The sequence below is a fragment of the Hypanus sabinus genome, chromosome 10 (assembly GCF_030144855.1).
Source record: "Hypanus sabinus isolate sHypSab1 chromosome 10, sHypSab1.hap1, whole genome shotgun sequence".
NCBI classification, from domain to species: Eukaryota; Metazoa; Chordata; class Chondrichthyes; order Myliobatiformes; family Dasyatidae; genus Hypanus; species Hypanus sabinus.
This window is the reverse complement of record NC_082715.1, coordinates 117,409,312-117,427,716: the sequence shown is the minus strand read 5'-3', so window position 1 is coordinate 117,427,716 and position 18,405 is coordinate 117,409,312. Positions and strand designations below refer to the sequence as shown.

Genomic DNA, 18,405 nt, shown 5'->3' with positions numbered 1-18,405 from the left:
GAAAACACTGTCCCTTACTTCCACACCTTCCCCTTTGATCTAGCGAAGGAGCTGTTAAGCTACATGCTTTTTCTGGTTCAATCTGTATCAGCTATTCAAGGTGGGACAGGTGAGCTCTTCCTGAATTCTGCTCTCCAGGGATTGTTTATCCTTCAAGGAGCTCCTCTACGATTGATGGACAGGTTGCCAGGAAAACCAGCCCACACAAGTCACAAGTCCCATCACTTGGATGTTAAATTGAAAGTCCTTCCAACCCAGACCAAGCTCCAAGGTGCCATGTCTTCTGTCGCCAACCCATTAAATGTGAGGAGGTTCACTGCACACAGCTAAACCCTGCATGCATTTCAATGGGTTAGTGAAAAAGGGCCATTCAGCCCATCTATTACATGCAAGCCGAAACTCCAATGGTACACTTCCCCATCCCTATCGAAAGATTCCTTTGTCAGTTGGGAAGATTACGTTTCAAATACATAACAGTTCAGTTCAATTGTCCTTCTTATTTCCTGTAGACCTGCCGTTTCTTCACACACTCAAGCCCTTTTGATTCTTTACATGACCATTTAGTCTACCCACACAGGGGCAGATTGGATCCCTGGGAGAAAGGGAGACGCCACAGAACGGCACCAGACGGGAGGATCGAATCTGTACCTTTTCGAGCTGGAAGTAGCGACTCTTCCCGTTGTGCTACCACTGCCACCTAGTGGAGATGCTGCACATTGCACATTTAAGGCCTCATCTTTTGGATGCTTTTTAACACGCGGAAGTGGCAATGAGACTTGTCAAAATACATTAATGAGGTTCTTCCTAAGGAAGTACTGATCTCACCTGATCAGACTCAACCTGAACCTGAATGTATGTTTGCAGAATATAGACCAGAGTGATCTGGACAACTGGTCCCGAGTTGGGTTCAAGCTGGATTCCCAAGGTCAGGTGATCATGGTCACCTGTACATAGCATAAGCTTAGGAAATGAACTGCGCCAGAGTAGCCATAGTCAAAATTTCAAGGCATCACATGTTTCTGTTCTTGATCTTTATCACACGACTGCTTGTGGGATCATACTCTGCACAGTTATATCACCACAGCAGTACCACATTGTACCGAGGTGGACATGCTGAGATGCAGGAATCCCGGCCGTCTTTCCCCACCACTCCTCTTAACACCAGTGCACTTGTTCCTTGTGCAGCAAAGGAAGCTCACCTGCCCAATGTCCAACGCCGGGTTCAGACTCAGGCCGACATCCATGACTATGTCCGTGCGGAGGTTCTGGAATCAGAGAATTTAACAAGCATTCTCCATCTGTCCTCACTAGACAACATCCCATAAAAATCAGAGATTGATAAAAACAGAACCAAGGGACAGAAAATTTCAGTCACAGGGAGTGGTATCAAGCAATCTTTTGGAGCTGTGGACTGGTTGCATGATATATTGTTTTTAATTTTCCAGATTTGGGAATGTTCCATTAGATTAGAAAATATAAAATCCAACTCATTTGTTCAAAAGGAGGAGGGGACGTAAAGCAGGAAACTATAAGGAAGTCAGCCAGCCAGAATCATTGTTTGCTTCATTCTTCATTTCTTCCTTATTGAACATTTGGAGCAGCGGGATAGTGGAATAGTCCTCTTGTGGGATGTGGGAATACAAGGAGATCTTCCAGTGTCCATGATGACTACACCAGCTTCAGCTTCTAAAAGAGCTGGAACTGAACTGGATAAACTCTGGGTCATTTGGGAGGCTGAAGGGGTGATAGATAAGACATATAAAGAGATAGTTACACCCAAGGTGCCGGGTACAGGAAACTGGGTGACAGTCAGGAGGGGGAAAGGGGATAAACAGCCAGTGCAGAGTACCCCTATGGCCATTCCTCTCAACAATAGGAATACCACTTTGGATACTTGGGGGGGAATTAACCTAGAAGTGGGAAGACATGGTGGTCAGGTCTCTGGTATTGAATCTAGCTCTGTGGCTCAGAAAGAAAAGGGTGTGAGAAGAATCAAGCTTTAGCGATGGAGATTTGTTGGTTAGGGGAACAGAAAGGTGGTTCTGTGGATGAGAATGAGATTCCCAGAGCGTTTGTTGCCTCCTGGGTGCCAGGGTCAGAGACATCTCGAATCGAGTCTACAGCATTCTGAAGTGGGAGGGTGAAATCATCAGTCCCAATGATGTGGGCAGGATGGGTGATGAGGTTTTGCAAAATGAGTCCAGGGAGTTAGGTGCCAAGTTAAATGACAAGACTTCCAGGGTTGTGATCTCAGGATTGCTACCCGTGTTTTGTACTAGTGAGGTCAGAAACAGGGAGATCATGAAGTTGAACATGTGGCTAAGGCGTTGAAGGAGGAGAGAAGGCTCCAGATTTTTGGATAATTGGGCTCTCTTCCACGAAAGATGTGACCCGGACAGAGGGACAATTTGTACCTGAACCTTGCGGGAAGCTTTATTAGTGCTGCACAGGGGTGGTTTTAAACTAGAGTTGCAAGGGGATAGGAACCAAAGCACCAGAAGAGATAGTGGGGTGGTTGTGGAGAAAGATGTTGTTAAAGATATATACAAAGTCAGGAATAAAAATGTCGAGATAATGTTCTGAGCTGTGTCTAATTCAAAGAATGTTGTAGGAAAGGCAGACAAGCTAAGGGCATGGATCAGCACATGGAATTATAACACCATAGCCACTAGTGGAACTGGGTTGCAGGAGGATCAGGACTGGCAGCTTAATGTTCAGGGGTTGTGTTGTTTTTGACATCATAGAGTAGGAGGGATAAAAGGGGTAGAGGTGGCAATACTACCAAGGGATAATGTCACGACAGTGCTCAGTAAGAAAAGTCTGGAGAGCTCCTCTACTGAGGCTTTATGGATGGAACTAAGGAATAATTAACAGGATTGTATTATAAACCAGCTAGTAGTCCACAGGATTTAGCAGAGCAGATTTGTAGAGAGATCAAAGACATCAGAAACATCAGGTTGTGAAAGTAGGTGATTTTAACTTTTCACATATTGATTGGGACTTCCATATTGTAAACGGTCTGGATGGGAATGAGTTTGTCAAGTGTGTTCAGGGAAGTTTCCTTAATCATTTATTAGAATTCCCAATTAGAAAGTGCAATACCAGATCACTCATTAGGCAACCAGGCAGGGCAGGTGGCAGAAATCCCACTTTTTGCAGTTGGAGCTGAGGTGTTTGACAAAGTGATCCCACAATTACATCAGATCTCATTATGGTTGAGGAGGCTGCTTTGGGAGTACTGAACGCAGTGGATGGCCCCAACAGATTCACGGGTGAAGTGTTGCCTCACCACGAAGGTCCATTTGGGGACCGAATGGAGGTGAAGGAGGAGACGAATGGACAGATGTAAAACTTCTGCCGTTTACAGGGATTCCTGCAGAAAACAGAGACTGTGGGGATATAAAGATGTAGTTGGTGGTAGGGTCCTATTGAAGGTGGCAGAAGTTGCAAAGAAAGATACAGAGGCTCATGGAGTGGTAGGTGAGGACAAGAAGAACTCTATCGCCGTTAAGGCGGAGCAAGGTGTGGTAAATATGAATGCCTGGGTAAAGGGGAAGATGTGGGTGAGGGCAGCACCAATGGTGGAGGAAGGGAAACACTGTTCTTGAAGAAAGAGGACATCTCTGATGTCATGGAAAGGAAAGACTCGTCCTGGGAACAGATGCAGTGGAGATGAAGGAACCGAGAAAAGGGAATGGTATTTTCACAGGAAACAGGGTGGGAAGAGGTATAGTCAAGATAACTATGGGAATCGATGGATTTGTAAAAGATATCAGTAGACAGTTTGTCTCCAGTAATGGAGAGAGAGAGAGATCGACAAAGCGGAGAGAGGTGTCAGAAATGGGACAAGTGAATTTAGGGGCAAAGTTGATGAAATTGATGAGGTCATTGTGGTTGCACGAAGCAGCACCATTATACAGCATGGAAAGATGTGGGGAACATTCCCTGGGAAGGCCGGAGCCTGGATGTCCCACATAGCCAATGAAGAGGCAGGCATAGTGGGGTATATAGGAGCCCATGGCTACAACATCAGTTCAGAGAAAGCAGGAGAAGCTAAAGGAGAAAGTTGTTGAGGTTGAGGACTAGTTTTACCAGACAGAGGAGAGTGGTGTTGAGGGGAACTGGTTAGATCTGTCTTAAGAAAGAAGTGGAGAGTTCCAAGACCTTCTTGATCGGGGACGGAAGTGTACAGGGACTGGAACTTCTTGGTGAAACTGAGGTGAACAAGACCAGAGAATTGAAAGTGAGGAGATCGAGAGCATGTGAATGTCAAGGATGTATGTGGGAAGGGTCTGAACCAAGGGGGGATAAAATGGACTCAAGGTATGCAGACAGGAGTTCAGAGGTGCAGGAGCAGACGGAAACAGTGGAACTACCTGGACAGTTATGTTTATAGATCTTGGGTGGGAGGTAGAAACAAGCAGTGCGAGGTAAGGGAACTATGAGGTTGGTGGCTGTGGACAGGAGGTCTCCAAAGTTGACGAGGTTGGTGATCATGTCGGAGACAATATCCTGATGATCTTGAGTGGGGTCCCTTTCAAGAGGTAAGTAAGAGGAGGTGTCTGAGGCCTCAAGAAGGTAGTGGTCAGTGGGCCACATTGCACAGCAACCCCTTTGATAATGAAGTTGGGATTGATGTGAAGAGGGTGGAGCACAGTGCATTCAGAGGGGGTATGGTTCAAAGAGGAGAGAGGAGTGCTGAAGTCGAGCTGGTTGATGTCTTGTCTGCCATTAATGATGAAAAGATCCAGAGCAGGCAGAGAACCAGTGTGGAATATTCAAGAGGAGGGGGACGTTAAAGACGGGAGAAGGGGCCATTAGTGGGAGGAGGTGGGGAGTTCTTGCTGAAGAAGCGAGTTCAGAGACGGGGTGAGGGAAGAATAGCTTGGTGTTGTGGTGGATGCAGAGCTCACTGAAGTGCATGTGGAGGGACACAAAGGCAAACCCCTCGCTGAGGACGGAATGCTGTGCTTCAGAGGTGGGGAAGTTGAAAGGTACAGATGTTTCCACCTGTCACCAAATTATAGGAAAGATGTCAACAAAATAGAGAGAGTACAGAGAATATTCACCAAGGGTTTCAGCACCTAAGTTACAGGGAAAGATTGAACAAGTTAGGTCTTTATTCTTTGGAGCGTAGAAGGTTGAGGGGGGACTTGATAGAGTTGACATGGATAGGCTTTTTCCATTGTGAGTAGGGGAGATTCAAACAAGGCATGAGTTGAGAGTTAGGGGGCAAAAGTTTAAAGGTAACACGAGGGGGAATTTCTTTACTCAGAGAGCGGTAGCTGTGTGGAACGAGCTTCCGGTAGAAGTGGAAGAGGCAGGTTCGGTATTGTCATTTAAAGTAAAATTGGATAGGTATATGGACAGGAAAGGAATGGAGGGTTGTGGGCTGAGTGCGGATCAGTGGGACTAGGTGAGAGTAAGCGTTCGGCACGGACTAGAAGGGCAGAGATGGCCTGTTTCCGTGCTATAATTGTTATATGGTTATATGGTAGAAAAAACTAGAGTCACTCATTAAAAATAAATCTCAGCCCATTGTAGACCGTAGCCAACAGGTTCATGGAATTGTGATTACAATCAGGTCAGATTAAACAGGCTCGAGCATCTGCGAGACACGTGCCTGCTCCTAATGCATATGTTCTTACCTTGTGATCCCCAGTGAGACAGTCAACTTCAACCTCTGAACAAGCCACCCCGTAACTAAAATAGGAGTAGGCTCTTCCTTTGTTCTCCTTCTGGTTATAGTTCAAATCCGGAGTCCTGGCCAGGGAACACCAGTCAGCATCAGCACCTTTTCTACCGAAGACCATTTACTTACAACACAAGCCCAAGAAAAATCTCCCTGCCAACTGAAAACACGTACTTCCTTATCGTTACATGCTCCATGCAGAGGCTGATTACCCAACAGTAAGGGCAGCATTTGCTGCCTCCCTAGAGCCCTTACACAGGGCAAAAAATGTGGGTGTGACTGAAATCTCTGGAAGAGTGCAGATCTAGGAACCCCAAAACTGTCCAGATGGGAGCAGTTCCCTTGATATCTACACCCAATATGTTCCCTCTCTTCCTGCCACACATGAACCACCCAGGCTGTTCCAGCAGCACCACAAAACCTGCAACCTCTCCCTCTAAGGCAAGGCCAGCTGCTGCATGGAAACACCAGGTTTCCCTCCAAGTTACAACCCATCCTGATTCACCAATCTTTCATTTTTAGTAAATGGGTCGAAATCCTGGAACTTCCTGCCCAGGGTTTACTCTGGGAGAATCTTGATAAATAGGTTGAGTGGTTCAAGGCCCATCCACAGCTGCTCAATTGAAAATAGGAAATGGGCAATGAATAGCCTGATCTGAAATGAATTGAGAAGGCGAGCTATTAGTCTGAAGTAAATAATTGTACTGAATTGCATAGGAAAACAACGTGCAAATTTAGGACTCAGTCAGAGATTCTTTCAAAAATAAAAATCTAACTTTTTCTCAGTTTTTTTTTCAAAACTTGCACCAAAACTCTTAGTAACCTCCTCTGGTTAAAGTGAACAGCTCTCTTTTTCTTTTCTGGTTTTTCTACAGAAATACATCTCCACTCCGGCATCTTTCAGTAAAATTGTTCTGTGCACTCCTCAAGCCTTAACACACTTTTTAAGTGCAGTGGCCAGAATTAAAAACAAAAAAGGTTTAACTAGCGCTTTAAAAAGATTTTTAGGATGATTTCCTGTGCTTTCTTCTCCATGCAAGGTAACCGACAAGGATTTGTCTGCACATCCCTTCCTCTCCCCCACCTAAACCTCCTTCCTCTGCTCCCCTTCAGATCACACCACTTTGTAAATAATGCCCTTCCTGGCACTAGAGTTCATCTGCCCAATATTTGTCCAGTTTCCCAATCTGTCTATCTCAGGGCAAATCTAGTTATGAAACTATGGATTTGGACTGGATGGCAAGGATTACCTGTAAAATCCTGCTGCAGACAGACTCACTCTTTTCATGTAAGCAGCAGAAACCTGAGGGAGAAAGCATTGAGGATTAATGTGCCAGTCATACATTGTGTAATGGACCGACCACGCAAGTGCTTTCCAATGGACTATTATGATGACTAGAGATCTGTGACCAGCAATGTTTCACAAGGATTAGTGTTAGAAACTCATTATCCAAAACTAATTCGGATGAAAATGTAGATGGGCTGACGTCCTCTGGAGAGTATGGCTTATTCACATGGGGTTTGCCCTCTTTCTTTCCTGCCACTCGAAGAGGACTGACTTCAGGCTGAAGTTGAGACCAGTCCTGAAACCAGACCACTGAGAAAGGGCATTGCTCCCCCTTGACCCCCTCCCCCACCGCAGTCTGTTTGATACCTGTCTGTAGCATGCTTGCTTCTTGGGTTTTATAAATCAAGGAGATTTACCAGCGTATCCATTTATTTAAAGGATACCTGAATGCCCTTTGTGGTGGTTTTGGGTAGCTTAAACAAACACCTCAGAGGTTCACTGTTCATTTCTCAAATGAATACCTAACATACCCATTTGTAAATCTGTCTCTCCTGTTTCATTCATTGGATCCTCGAACCTGCTCTTCCAGCTGATTAGCTAGTTCGCAAACAACACAAAACTGGCACAGCTATGGACAGGGAGGAAGATTGTCAGAGGATTCAGCTGGATGTCGATCAGTTGGAAATTTTGATGGGGAAACGGCAGATGTAATTTGATCTGGAAAATGGTTATAATGTTGCAAACTGGGAGATCAGATACTGTAAGGGGAAAGGATGTGGTACATAGCCTCATAGGAACACTGATATACAGAGATCTTGGGTTGCAAGTCCACAGCTCCCTGAAAGAGGCAACACAAGGAGACAAGATGGTGAGAAAGCATATGGCTTGTTGACTATCAAAGTTGGAAAGTCAATTTGCAGCTGTACAACTTAGGTTACATGTATGCAGTTCCGATCAGTACATTAAAGCAAAAGTGCGGCAGCTTTGGTAGGGGTGCAGAAGAAGGTCACCAGGAGGTTGCCTGGATTAGAGGGTATGTGCTACAAGGAGAGGTTGGATGAACGCTGATTGCTTTTTTTTTCCTGGACCATCAGATGTTGGGGAGACCTGATTGAAAAGAAAATATTATGAGGGACATAGACAGGGTAGACAGTCAAAGTCCTTTTCTCAGGCTACATTCAGGCATAGATTTATACTGAGAGGGGAAAGTTTTGAGGGGGGTGGGGAGCTACTACACAGGATTGAAGTGAGCTGCAGAGAGTTGTAAAATTGGTCAGCTCCATCATGGGCACTAGCCTCCATAGCATCCAGGACATTTTCAAGGAGCAGTGCCTCAAAAAGGCGGCATCAATCATTAAGGACCCCCATTACCTAGAACATGCCCTCTCCTCATGATGTCATCAGAAGGCCTGAAGGCACACACTCAACAATTCAGGAACAGATTCTTCCATCTGATTTCTGAACGGACATTGAACCCATGAACGCTAACTCACCACTGTTTTTTGCACTACTTATTTAACTTTATTTAATATATATATTCAAACTGTAACTCAGTTTTTTTCTCTCTGTTGTTATATATTGCATTGTATTGCTGCCACAAAGTCAACAAGTTTCATTACATATGCTGATGACATTAAACCTGTTTCGGATCCTGATTTAAAAAGAGAGGCACATGGACAGGTAGGGAATAGAGGTGTACAGATGATGTGCAGGCAGATTGGGATGAGTTTGATTTGCCCAGATCAGTGCAGATATTGTGCACTGAGGGTTGTTCCTGTGCTGTGATGTACAGTTCTATTTCTACGTTTGTGATTGTTCCAATGCGTTAATGATTGCTGTGGGTAGACACATTGCTGAGTTGAGGTTACAATCAAATCTTATTCAATTATGGAACAAGACTGAAGGTCAGATTGACACGCTCTTGCTCCAGTCCAATGGAAAATAACCAGGGCCAACAAGGTAAGTCCCACTCAGACTCCAGGTCAAACAGAAGATGACCAAGCATTGTCTGAAAGATCTCCTAACTTCAATACAAAGTATTCAGGAAATCAGCATCAAATGCCCACTCTCCCCTGATACTTCGTAAGTAGGAACAGAAAATGCTGTAAATACTCAACAGGTCAGACCATATCAGTTGAGTATTTCCAATATTGCTTTTTTTAAATGTAATATTTTCAGCCTTTGCAGTTTTTATGATCTTCAGTTACATTGAAGCTCTGGGCCTGTCGCAACTGCAGAAGCAATAGAACAATCAAAGCAATGGACTTTGTTGCACTTACCCATTGCTCCCAGGTTCCTGTTGGATTGGTGGCCTTAAATGGTTCCAACCTTTCCAGAAGAGTCTGACACGCGTTCTGCGAACAACAGTTGCTCAAAGTGAGTGACATTAATTGGAGTTTGAGAATTGTGTTTTTCGGTAAAGCCAATACATTTTTACTGAGTTTGAGCACTTACCTTGATTGCCATTCCATTCATATCTGAGCTGACTGAGGCTGCTGTTGGGCTTGTGTTTGGAACGGTGTTGGTGCTTGTTTCACTGATGTGAACCAGGGAGACTGGGATGCCCAGTACTTTACTGGCAACCTGGATATACAGGAGCATTCAAAAGTCTGTCTTAGTTATTGCACTGCAAGATTTGTGCAGATAGGTAGATGGATTGGTTAGTGGACCAATGGGCTCATTTCCATGTTATAAACCTCTATGATTCTCGGAATTCTTGGCGTATTAGAGAACACACGTTCAACTCCCACTCCAGATAATTGAGAGCAAAATTCCAGTGCCATGAAATGAGAGCTTACTGGACTTTTACTTGGGATGGTGGGTTCTCTTCTCTGGAAGCTTTGGATAAGATATGCGTGTGTATATCTTATATAACTTTTTAGATCTTGGGGGGGTGGGGGGCTTGGCAGGATATATGTGGAAAAGGTGTTTCCTTGTACAGGGCAAGATAAATGTAGGGAATATTGTTTAAATATAGAGGGTCACTCATTTAAGCAAATGAGGTGATTTTGTTTTACTGTGGGTCATAATTCTTTGGAAGCTTCTTCCTCAAAAGGAATTAAAGAGTCATAGAGCAATATAACAAGGATAGAGTCCCTTTGATCCAATCAGTCCATATTGACCACATGCTCACCTAGCTAGCTCCAATTTCCTGCATTCAGGTGCTATCCCTCTGAGATCTGTCCCTCCATGTATGTACCTCTCCAAGTGTTTCTTAAATGACACTGTGGTACCTGCCTCCAACAGTTCCTCTGGCAGATTGTTCCATATACTTACCACCTTTTGTGTAAAACAATTGCCCCCAGGTCCCTTTAAATCTTTCCCTTCTCACCCTAATACAACACCCCATAGTTTTGGTCTCTCCTACCCTGGGGAAAATACTGTTACCATCCACTGTATCTATGCCTCTCATCATTTTAAGCATTTCTGTAAGGTTGCCCCTTCATTCTCCTAATGTTCCAAGGAATATAGACCTAACCTAACCTACCCAAACTTTCAGTCTAACCCAAACCCTCTAGTCATGGTAACAAACCTCTGTACTTGTTCCAGTTTAACCATATCTTTCTTGGAACAGGGTGACCAAAACCCATGCATTAGCCCAAATGTTGGCTCACCAGTTTCAACTTCTACACACAATGTCTTGACTGATGATAGAGGTAGAAATAGAGTCTATTTCTGAATATTTTTATAGCAAAGGTAGATCGAGGTGTGGGGTGAAAGGTTGCAGCAAGTAGACCAGAATGTGCAGATGTGCTTACTGTTAGATCAATAATGATCTTGTTACTTGCTTTGAGGGGCTGAGTGGCCATCTCCTCATTTGTCTGTTCATACTGCTGAACTATCAGAGCTGCTGCTTTCAGGTGAAAGGTTAAACTGAAGTTGGCTCAGTAAGGTGGACGGAGGAGAGCAGGGAGGTCTCCACAGAGTTCTGAACAGAAAGTAACTGCATCATTATTACGGCAGATCACTTGCTCATTATCATATGCTATTTATGGAATCTTGCTCTGCGCAAGATAGCTACTGCACTTTCCACAACAATTCAGCAAGAGCATTACCGTTCGTAAGATGCCCTAGTTTACCAGAAACAGTAAAGGGTTTGGTCTATTCTATATTCACACAAATCATTGATCCCCTCTCTTCATCCCTGTATTAGTGGTGTATTTTCATAGACCTTCTGAACACAATATCCTTGTGCCTCTTCCATCATAAGTCAACAGTGCACTGTACCATGGACAGTTTTGGAATCCTATTACAGGGAAGATGTGATTAAATTGGAAAGAAAATTTTCCAAGGATGTAGCCAGCACTAAATGCCAAAACCATTTCTGATACCGGGTTAGAAGCTTGGATCTATGGAGTTTCAGAAATTACTTTGCGTGTTAGATTATGTTGGAATGGACAGGGAAAGGAATCCAGGAACAAAAGTGAAAGAGGATGTTCCAATGATTGAGCTCTGGAAGTCAGAAGGATGCCAGTTTAAGGGCAACAAAGGTAAACCAGTGAACTACAGGCTGGTGAGAATGATATCAGTAAGATACTGGAGGGGATTCTGAGGGAGAGGATCCATAAAGCATTTGGATTGACCTGATCCGATTAGAGATGGTCAGCATGGCTTTGTTTTGGGAATCTTGTCTCACAAGCCTATTAAGAAGTATTTTATAGACATAACCATGAGGATTGATGAGAACAGGGCACTGGATGTTGTCTATAGGGACTTCAGTTAGTTGGTTGCTGCCCATTCCTCTGCTAGCATTTAGGGCAGCAATGAAGATCCTCCATCTCTGTCAAACACTGATATAGAAATATTTTTTCTTGCTGTTTAACTAATAATTTTTTGACCAGTCAGCCTAATTAGCCCTGCACTGCACTGAACCACCAAACTTAGAGGACCAGTGGACCACTCTTAGCCTGGCCTTTACCCTTTGACCTGTTTGGCATGGGTGACCCTACCAAGAGCCAAAGCACAAGGCCCTGACTCTAACCAACATAGCTCTCCGGGTCATTGAGGCACACAAGCCTCCAAACCCTACAACAAGGTTGTAGTCCTCTTGGAGGTATTTGGACCTTAGCATGGCTTTGAACAGGTTATTTATCATTTATGTAAATAAATTGGATGAGAATGTACAAGACATGGTTAGTAAGTTTGCAGTAAGTGGTATTGAGACGCTGAAGAACGTTATTCAAAATTACAGAGGGCTCTTGATCAGCTGAGTGAGTGGGCTGAAGAATGATGAATAGAATTTAATTCAGACCAATGTGAGGCCCTGCATTTTGGGGAGTCAAATCAGGGTTAGGCTTTTACAGTGAATGGAAGGGCCTGGCCTTCATCACTCAGGGCATTGTGAATTCAAGTTTTGATGTTATGTTACAGTTTTATAAAACTTTGTTGAAGCCACACCAGAGATATTCTGTACAGTTTTGGTTAGCCTGTTATACTAAAGATGTAATTAAGCCGGAAAGAGTGAAAATTTTCTACAGTGTTATTAGAATTTAAGGGCCTGAGTTATAGGGAGACATTAGGTAGGCTGGGAGCATAAGAGATTAAGAGGTGATCATTTAGAAATACATGAAATCATGAGGGCATAAATAGGGTGAATGCACACAGTCTTTTTCTCAGAGAAATTGAAGCAAAGAAAACTAGGGCACTGAGGTTTAAGGTTAGAGGGAAGAGCTTTAAAAGGGACCCAAATAGCAACTTTCTGATTTGGAGAGAGGTACATATATAGAATGAACTGCCAGAGGAAGTGGTTGAGGCAGATACAATAACAACATTTAAAAGACACTTGGGCAGGTACCTGGATAGGAAAATTTTATGGTCATGGACTAACTGCAGGTAAATGAGACAAGGTTAGATGGGTACCTTGGTAGATATGGATCAATTAGCCACTATGCTGGTTTGCTGCTAGTCTCCATTAGAGTTTGGCATCATGTTTGGCAATTGTAGAAAACATTGGTTAGAAAGTACATAGACTACCATGCCGAGTTTTGGTCTCGACGCTACAGGAAGAACTTTGTGCACAGAGAGAATGAAGAGGAGATTCATCAAGGGGAAGTTTGGATTGTAGGACTAAGCAATAGGAAGAGATTAGGATAGGCTAAGCCAGTTTTCCCCATAGGGCAAAGCAGATTAACATGTGATCTTACTGTTTTATAAAATTATGAAGGACATTGATAATCTGTTTCCCATGGTAGTGAAGTCTAGAACATAGGTTTACAGCAAGAAGGGAACATTTCAGAGGAGATCTGAAGGGTTAACGTTTTCACACCAAAGGTGGTGATATCTGGAATGAGCTGCTAGAGGACGTGCTGGAGGCAGAGGATATAGCAAAGTTTAAAATTTCTTGAGACCTGTAGGTAAGGAGTGAAAGGGTGTGAGATTAACATGAAAATGTGGAATTAGCATAGAGAGTCATCATGGATGGTGGGGATGTTGTGGGCTGTAAGATCCTTTTTCTGTGTTGTACGCCTCTGTGATAGAACTAAGAAACGGCACAAACCCAATACTAGAGAAAGGTTATCAAACTGAGAACTTTGTTTCACTGTTCACAGATATGCCTGATGGCATTTTCAGTTTGATTTCAGGTTTCTAGCATCTGTAGGGTTTTATTTTAACTTTTGGACAAACCCCTGGAGTAAACAGAGATACATTCCTTCTCGGTACTTTCGATCAGTTGATGTCCGAACATTCATGAAGTAGAAACATAAAATAAGAAACTGCCAAAGTCTGATGACTTTGACCTTGTTTTTGGGAGCCCTTTTCATGTTCATACCTGAACCATCTTGGTGTGGAGTCCTTGGCCCATTTCAGTTCCACCGTGGGTCAGGAGCACCGAGCCATCAGTGTAAATGTGAACCAAAGCCCCTGCCTGCAAAAGAACACAAGGGAGAGATTTCACTTTAACCTTGTACCTCATTCCCAATCATATTTCTCTACCTTTGGCCTCCCAGTGAAGCGAGTGTCAGTTCGAGGTAGAAAGCATCTCGTTGCCCAGTCTGGAATATTGTAACATTCAGAACCCACCACATCTTTTACCGGCCTTCAGCGTTCTCCCCCTGCTAACACTAACAATGCTCTTTCTCCCTTAGTTACTATGCAGCCACAGAAGATGCAACCCTTCCCGTTATCTAAGGATAGAAGCAGTGCTTCACTTGTACTGTTTTCAATCTGGACTGAAGTTAGTGTTCAAAATATGGTCTCCTCTGCACTGGAGAAACCAAATACAGATCGGGACATAGCATTGAGTCTGCAGGAGTGACCTTGAGCTCTCCATAGCCAGCCACTTTCATTCACCACCCCACTCCCACTCTAATCTTTCTATCTCTGGCCTCCTATGCTGCTCAAGAGGAGCCACTGGAAGCTCAAGAAGCAGCACATCATCTTCCCTCTGGGCACATTTCAGCCTTCCGGATTCCCACCGTGGTACACAAGTAGTCTGCATATTCTCCCCGTGAGTTTATGGGTTTCCTCTGGGTGCTCTGGGTTCCTCCCACATTCCAAGATGTATGGCTTAGGGTTAGAAAGTTGTGGATGTGCTATGTTGGTGCAGGAAATGTGGCAACACTTCCGGGACGCCCCAACACATCTTGTGGTCATTAACACCAGTGATGCTTTCACTCTATGTTTTGATGTACTTGTGACAGACAAAGCTAATCTTAACCTTAATCGAAATCTACAACTTACTTGCTTTTTCTGCCTCTGTTGGGACTGACTGCTTCTACTTGGCAAGTCTTCAATTTGGCTGATTTTTCCCATTTTTTGTACAGCTGGACACTTGGCACATCACACAATCTTACCATTAACGATATGTTACACATACAAGGAAGCTTAGTCAACCCAGATGAAGGGTCTTGACCTGAAATGTCCACTGTCCATTTCTCTCCACAGCTGCTGCCCGGCACACCAAATTCAGATACTGAATTCCAGATTCCAGAATCTGCAGTTTCTTGTGTCTCCAAACTTAATCTGATTTTAACTGCTTCTTAAAGTCCTACTTAAGCTTTTTTTTCCAGATTCAGATTTATTTATTAATTCAAATAAACTAAAAACATGCAGTGAAATGCATTGACAGCAACACCACTGAAGGATGAGTGTTACCACACACTCCGGTGCCAACATTGCAAGCCCCCAATGCTTGCCAGAACAACACAGAACACAACAAAGCGCAATGAGCAACAAAACAACATCAGAGAAACAAGCCAGCCTGAGCCTGCCTCCCTCACACCCACACAAGCGGACAATCCTGTAATCCCAGGGCAGGACTCTGGACCTCTGGTCTCCGGTCTCCAGGCATGGAGATTCAACTTCCATACTTCCGATCAATTTTTGGTATCAGCCCCCAGACTAGACAATAACAGGACCCCCAGACGCCAGGCTCGCTGAGACTCCAGCCCTTATGCCTCCTGCCTGCGTGGACATCCAATCCTGGCAAGCATCAAGCCCAAAATCCTTCATCATCTGCTCACTTCACTGATTTTTGAGCATGGAACAGAGGCCTAGTCTCCAACGTGACCTCTTATTCCTCCATATCCCTGTCTCTAAACCCTTCCCCACATCCCAGTCGTTAAGCCCTAACTGGAACACTTACTCCACTCTCTGTCCTTAAAACCTTCCCTACAAGCGTTAAGAGCAACTAAATCTGAACCATGATCTCAACGGAGTCTTCAGCTTTCAGCCTATCAGAGTTATACCCTTTTGATGCACTATCAATAACTCCAGAAGACTGGAAGTCGAGTAAATACCGAAAGGCTTTTATTAGCAGTAAAACGGAGCACGTCCATGCCGGATGACTGCCCTGGACTGTGAGAGGTGCAGTGACACAATGAGCTTTATCTAGGGGCCTGTGGGAGGAGCCACAGGAGCAGTCAGCAGAGGGGTGTGTCCAGACAGATATACACGGTTTACTACATTCATCCCTCCTTTTTAAAAAGAGAGTCCTGTGGGGTGAAGTGACTGACAATATTTAAGACAAGTATATTTACAGATCAAGTCTATCAGGCAGTCAAGTCTGTCGCTGTGATCTACGTAGCACCGGTGGTGATTGCACTAGTGCCGGTGGTGATTGTACCAGTGACGGTGGTTGTGCTGGCTCCAGCCTGATCTGAGGTGCCGGCCCGTCAGGCGTCAGTAATCCCTCATGCGTGTGCGTGGCGCCCAGTATGGGAGTGTCGTGAGGAGTCTGTGTAGGGCTTGGTGTGCGCGGTGTCTCATGGGTATATACATCGGTGGGTACGGGGTTCATAGTCACCGTGGAGTGCTTGGGGTAGGGGTCTGATGCTCCTGCGGGCGCCAGGTCGCGGATGGAGACCGTGTCCTCCCGCCCATCAGGTAAGACCACGTAGGCATACTGGGGGTTCGCATGAAGTAGGTGAACCCTCTCGACCAGTGGGGAGTATTTATTACTCCTTGCATGTCTCCGGAGCAGCACTGGCCCTGGGGACGTCAGCCAAGCCGGTAGGGTGGTCCTGGTGGTCAACTTCCTAGGAAAAGAAAAGAGTCACTCATGAGGGGTGGCATTGGTGGACGTACATAACAGGGAGCGGATGGAGTGGAGTGCCTTGGGGAGGACCTCCTGCCAGTGAGAGACCGGCAGTCCCTTTGGCCTTCTACTGCGTAGCATGCTCCCTCTCCACCTTTCGATTCCCCCGGGAATTATAGCTTGTGGTCCTACTAGTTGCAATACCCCTAACCAGCAGGTACTGGCACAGCTCGTCACTCATAAATGAGGACCCTCTGTCACTGTGGATATAGCATGGGTATCCTAACAGAGTGAAGAGCTTGCGCAGGGCCTTTATGACTGACGTGGCATTGGTATTGGGGCAGGGGATGGCAAAGGGGAACTGTGAGTACTCGTCAATTACGTTAAGAAAGTACACATTGCGGTCGGTGGAGGGAAGGGGGCCCTTAAAGTCACTCAAAGGGGCGGGTGGCATTGATTAGTTGTGCCTTTTCAGGACGGTAGAAGTGCGGTTTGCACTCCACGCAGACTTGGCAGTCCCTGGTCATCGTCCTGATTTCCTCAAGGGAGTAAGGCAGGTTCCGGACTTTCACGGTGGAAAAGTTGGGTGACCTGGGTGTCAAAGATCTGCACGGAGGACATATAACCGGTCAATCTGCACGCTGGCACACGTTCCCCAGCATAGGGCATCAGAGGGTTCATTGAGCTTTCCAGGCCTGTACATGATGTCATAGTTGGAGATGGAGAGTTCGGTTCTTCACCTCAAAATTTTATCATTTTTGATTTTGCCCCGCTGTTGGTTGCTAAACATGAACGTGACTGAGCGCTGGACGGTCAGCAGGGTGAAATTTTTGCAGGCAAGATAGTGCCTCCAGTGCTTAATAGCTTCCACTATGGCCTGGGCTTCTTTCTCCACTGTGGAGTGCCAAATTTCAGGGCCTTGAAGGGTACGGGAGAAGAACGCCACCTGTCTGCCCGCTTGGTTGAGGGTAGCAGCCAGCACGAAGTCGGAGGCATCACTCTCTACTTGAAAGGGAACAGTTTCGTCCATCGCATGCATTGCTGCTTTGGCAATGTCCCCTTTAATGCGGCTGAAGGCCGCGTGGGCCTCGTGTAAGAGGGGAAATGTGGTAGACTTGACCAGGGGGTGGGCCTTGTCTGCGTAGTTAGGGACCCATTGGGCATAATAGGTAAAGAAGCCCAGGCACCTTTTGTGGACTCTGAGGGTGGTGGGAAGAGGGAGTTCCAACAGGGGGCACATACGGTCGGGGCCAGGGCCAATGACTCCGTTCTCCACGACACACCCAAGGATAGCAAGACGGGTGGTTCCGAACACACACTTGTCCCTGTTATAAGTAAGGTTAAAAGCTTTGGCCGCTTGGAAAAATTTCCGGAGGTTGTTGTTGTGATCCTGCCGGTCATGACTGCAGATGGTGATGTTATCCAGATATGGGAACATGGCCTTCAGTTGGCACTGGTCCACCATCCGGTCCATTTCCCTCTGGAAGACAGTGACACCATTCGTGACACCGAAGGGGATGCGCAGGAAGTGATAGAGCCTGGCTTCCGCCTCGAAGGTGGTGTATGGGCGGTCCTCCGGGCGGATGGGGAGCTGATGGTAAGTGGATTTCAGGTCTATGGTCGAGTACACCTTGTACTGAGCTATCTGATTGACCATATCCGCCATGCAGGGTAGGGGGTACGCATCAAGCTGCGTGAACCTATTGATGGTCTGGCTATAGTCTACGACCGTCCTATCTTTCTGCCCGGTCTGAACAACGACCACCTGGGCCCTCCAAGGACTCGTGCTTGGCTCAATGATCCCCTCCCTGAGCAGCCGCTGCACCTCTGACTGAATGAAGGCCATATCCCCCGCGCTGTACCTCTTGCTTTTAGTTGCCACAGGTTTACAGTCGGGGGTCAGGTTGGCGAACAGCGGTGGGGGAGGGATCTTGAGGGTGGAGAGGCCGC

The 18,405-nt window shown here is 45.5% G+C and overlaps 1 protein-coding gene across 11 annotated transcripts in view; it reads right to left on the bottom strand.

Annotated features, from left to right (window-relative positions):
* Window positions 1-19: 19 nt before the first annotated feature.
* The window catches only part of xdh (xanthine dehydrogenase), a 100,037-nt gene continuing 81,651 nt past the window's right edge, over window positions 20-18,405 (bottom strand). For 6 of the 11 annotated variants that reach the window (XM_059982751.1, XM_059982752.1, XM_059982753.1 and 3 more), the window contains 6 exons: window positions 13,750-13,845; window positions 9,435-9,563; window positions 9,260-9,334; window positions 6,943-6,995; window positions 5,649-5,763; window positions 21-1,265 (listed from right to left, as the gene is read on the bottom strand). In XM_059982751.1, the coding sequence (XP_059838734.1) occupies window positions 1,071-1,265; window positions 5,649-5,763; window positions 6,943-6,995; window positions 9,260-9,334; window positions 9,435-9,563; window positions 13,750-13,845 (663 nt within the window). In that variant the 3' untranslated portion in view covers window positions 21-1,070. Of the gene's footprint in view, window positions 1,266-5,648; window positions 5,764-6,942; window positions 6,996-9,259; window positions 9,335-9,434; window positions 9,564-13,749; window positions 13,846-16,317; window positions 16,457-18,405 lie in introns of those variants that run through there. The other 5 variants (XM_059982758.1, XM_059982759.1, XR_009514457.1 and 2 more) reach the window with 3 other exon arrangements.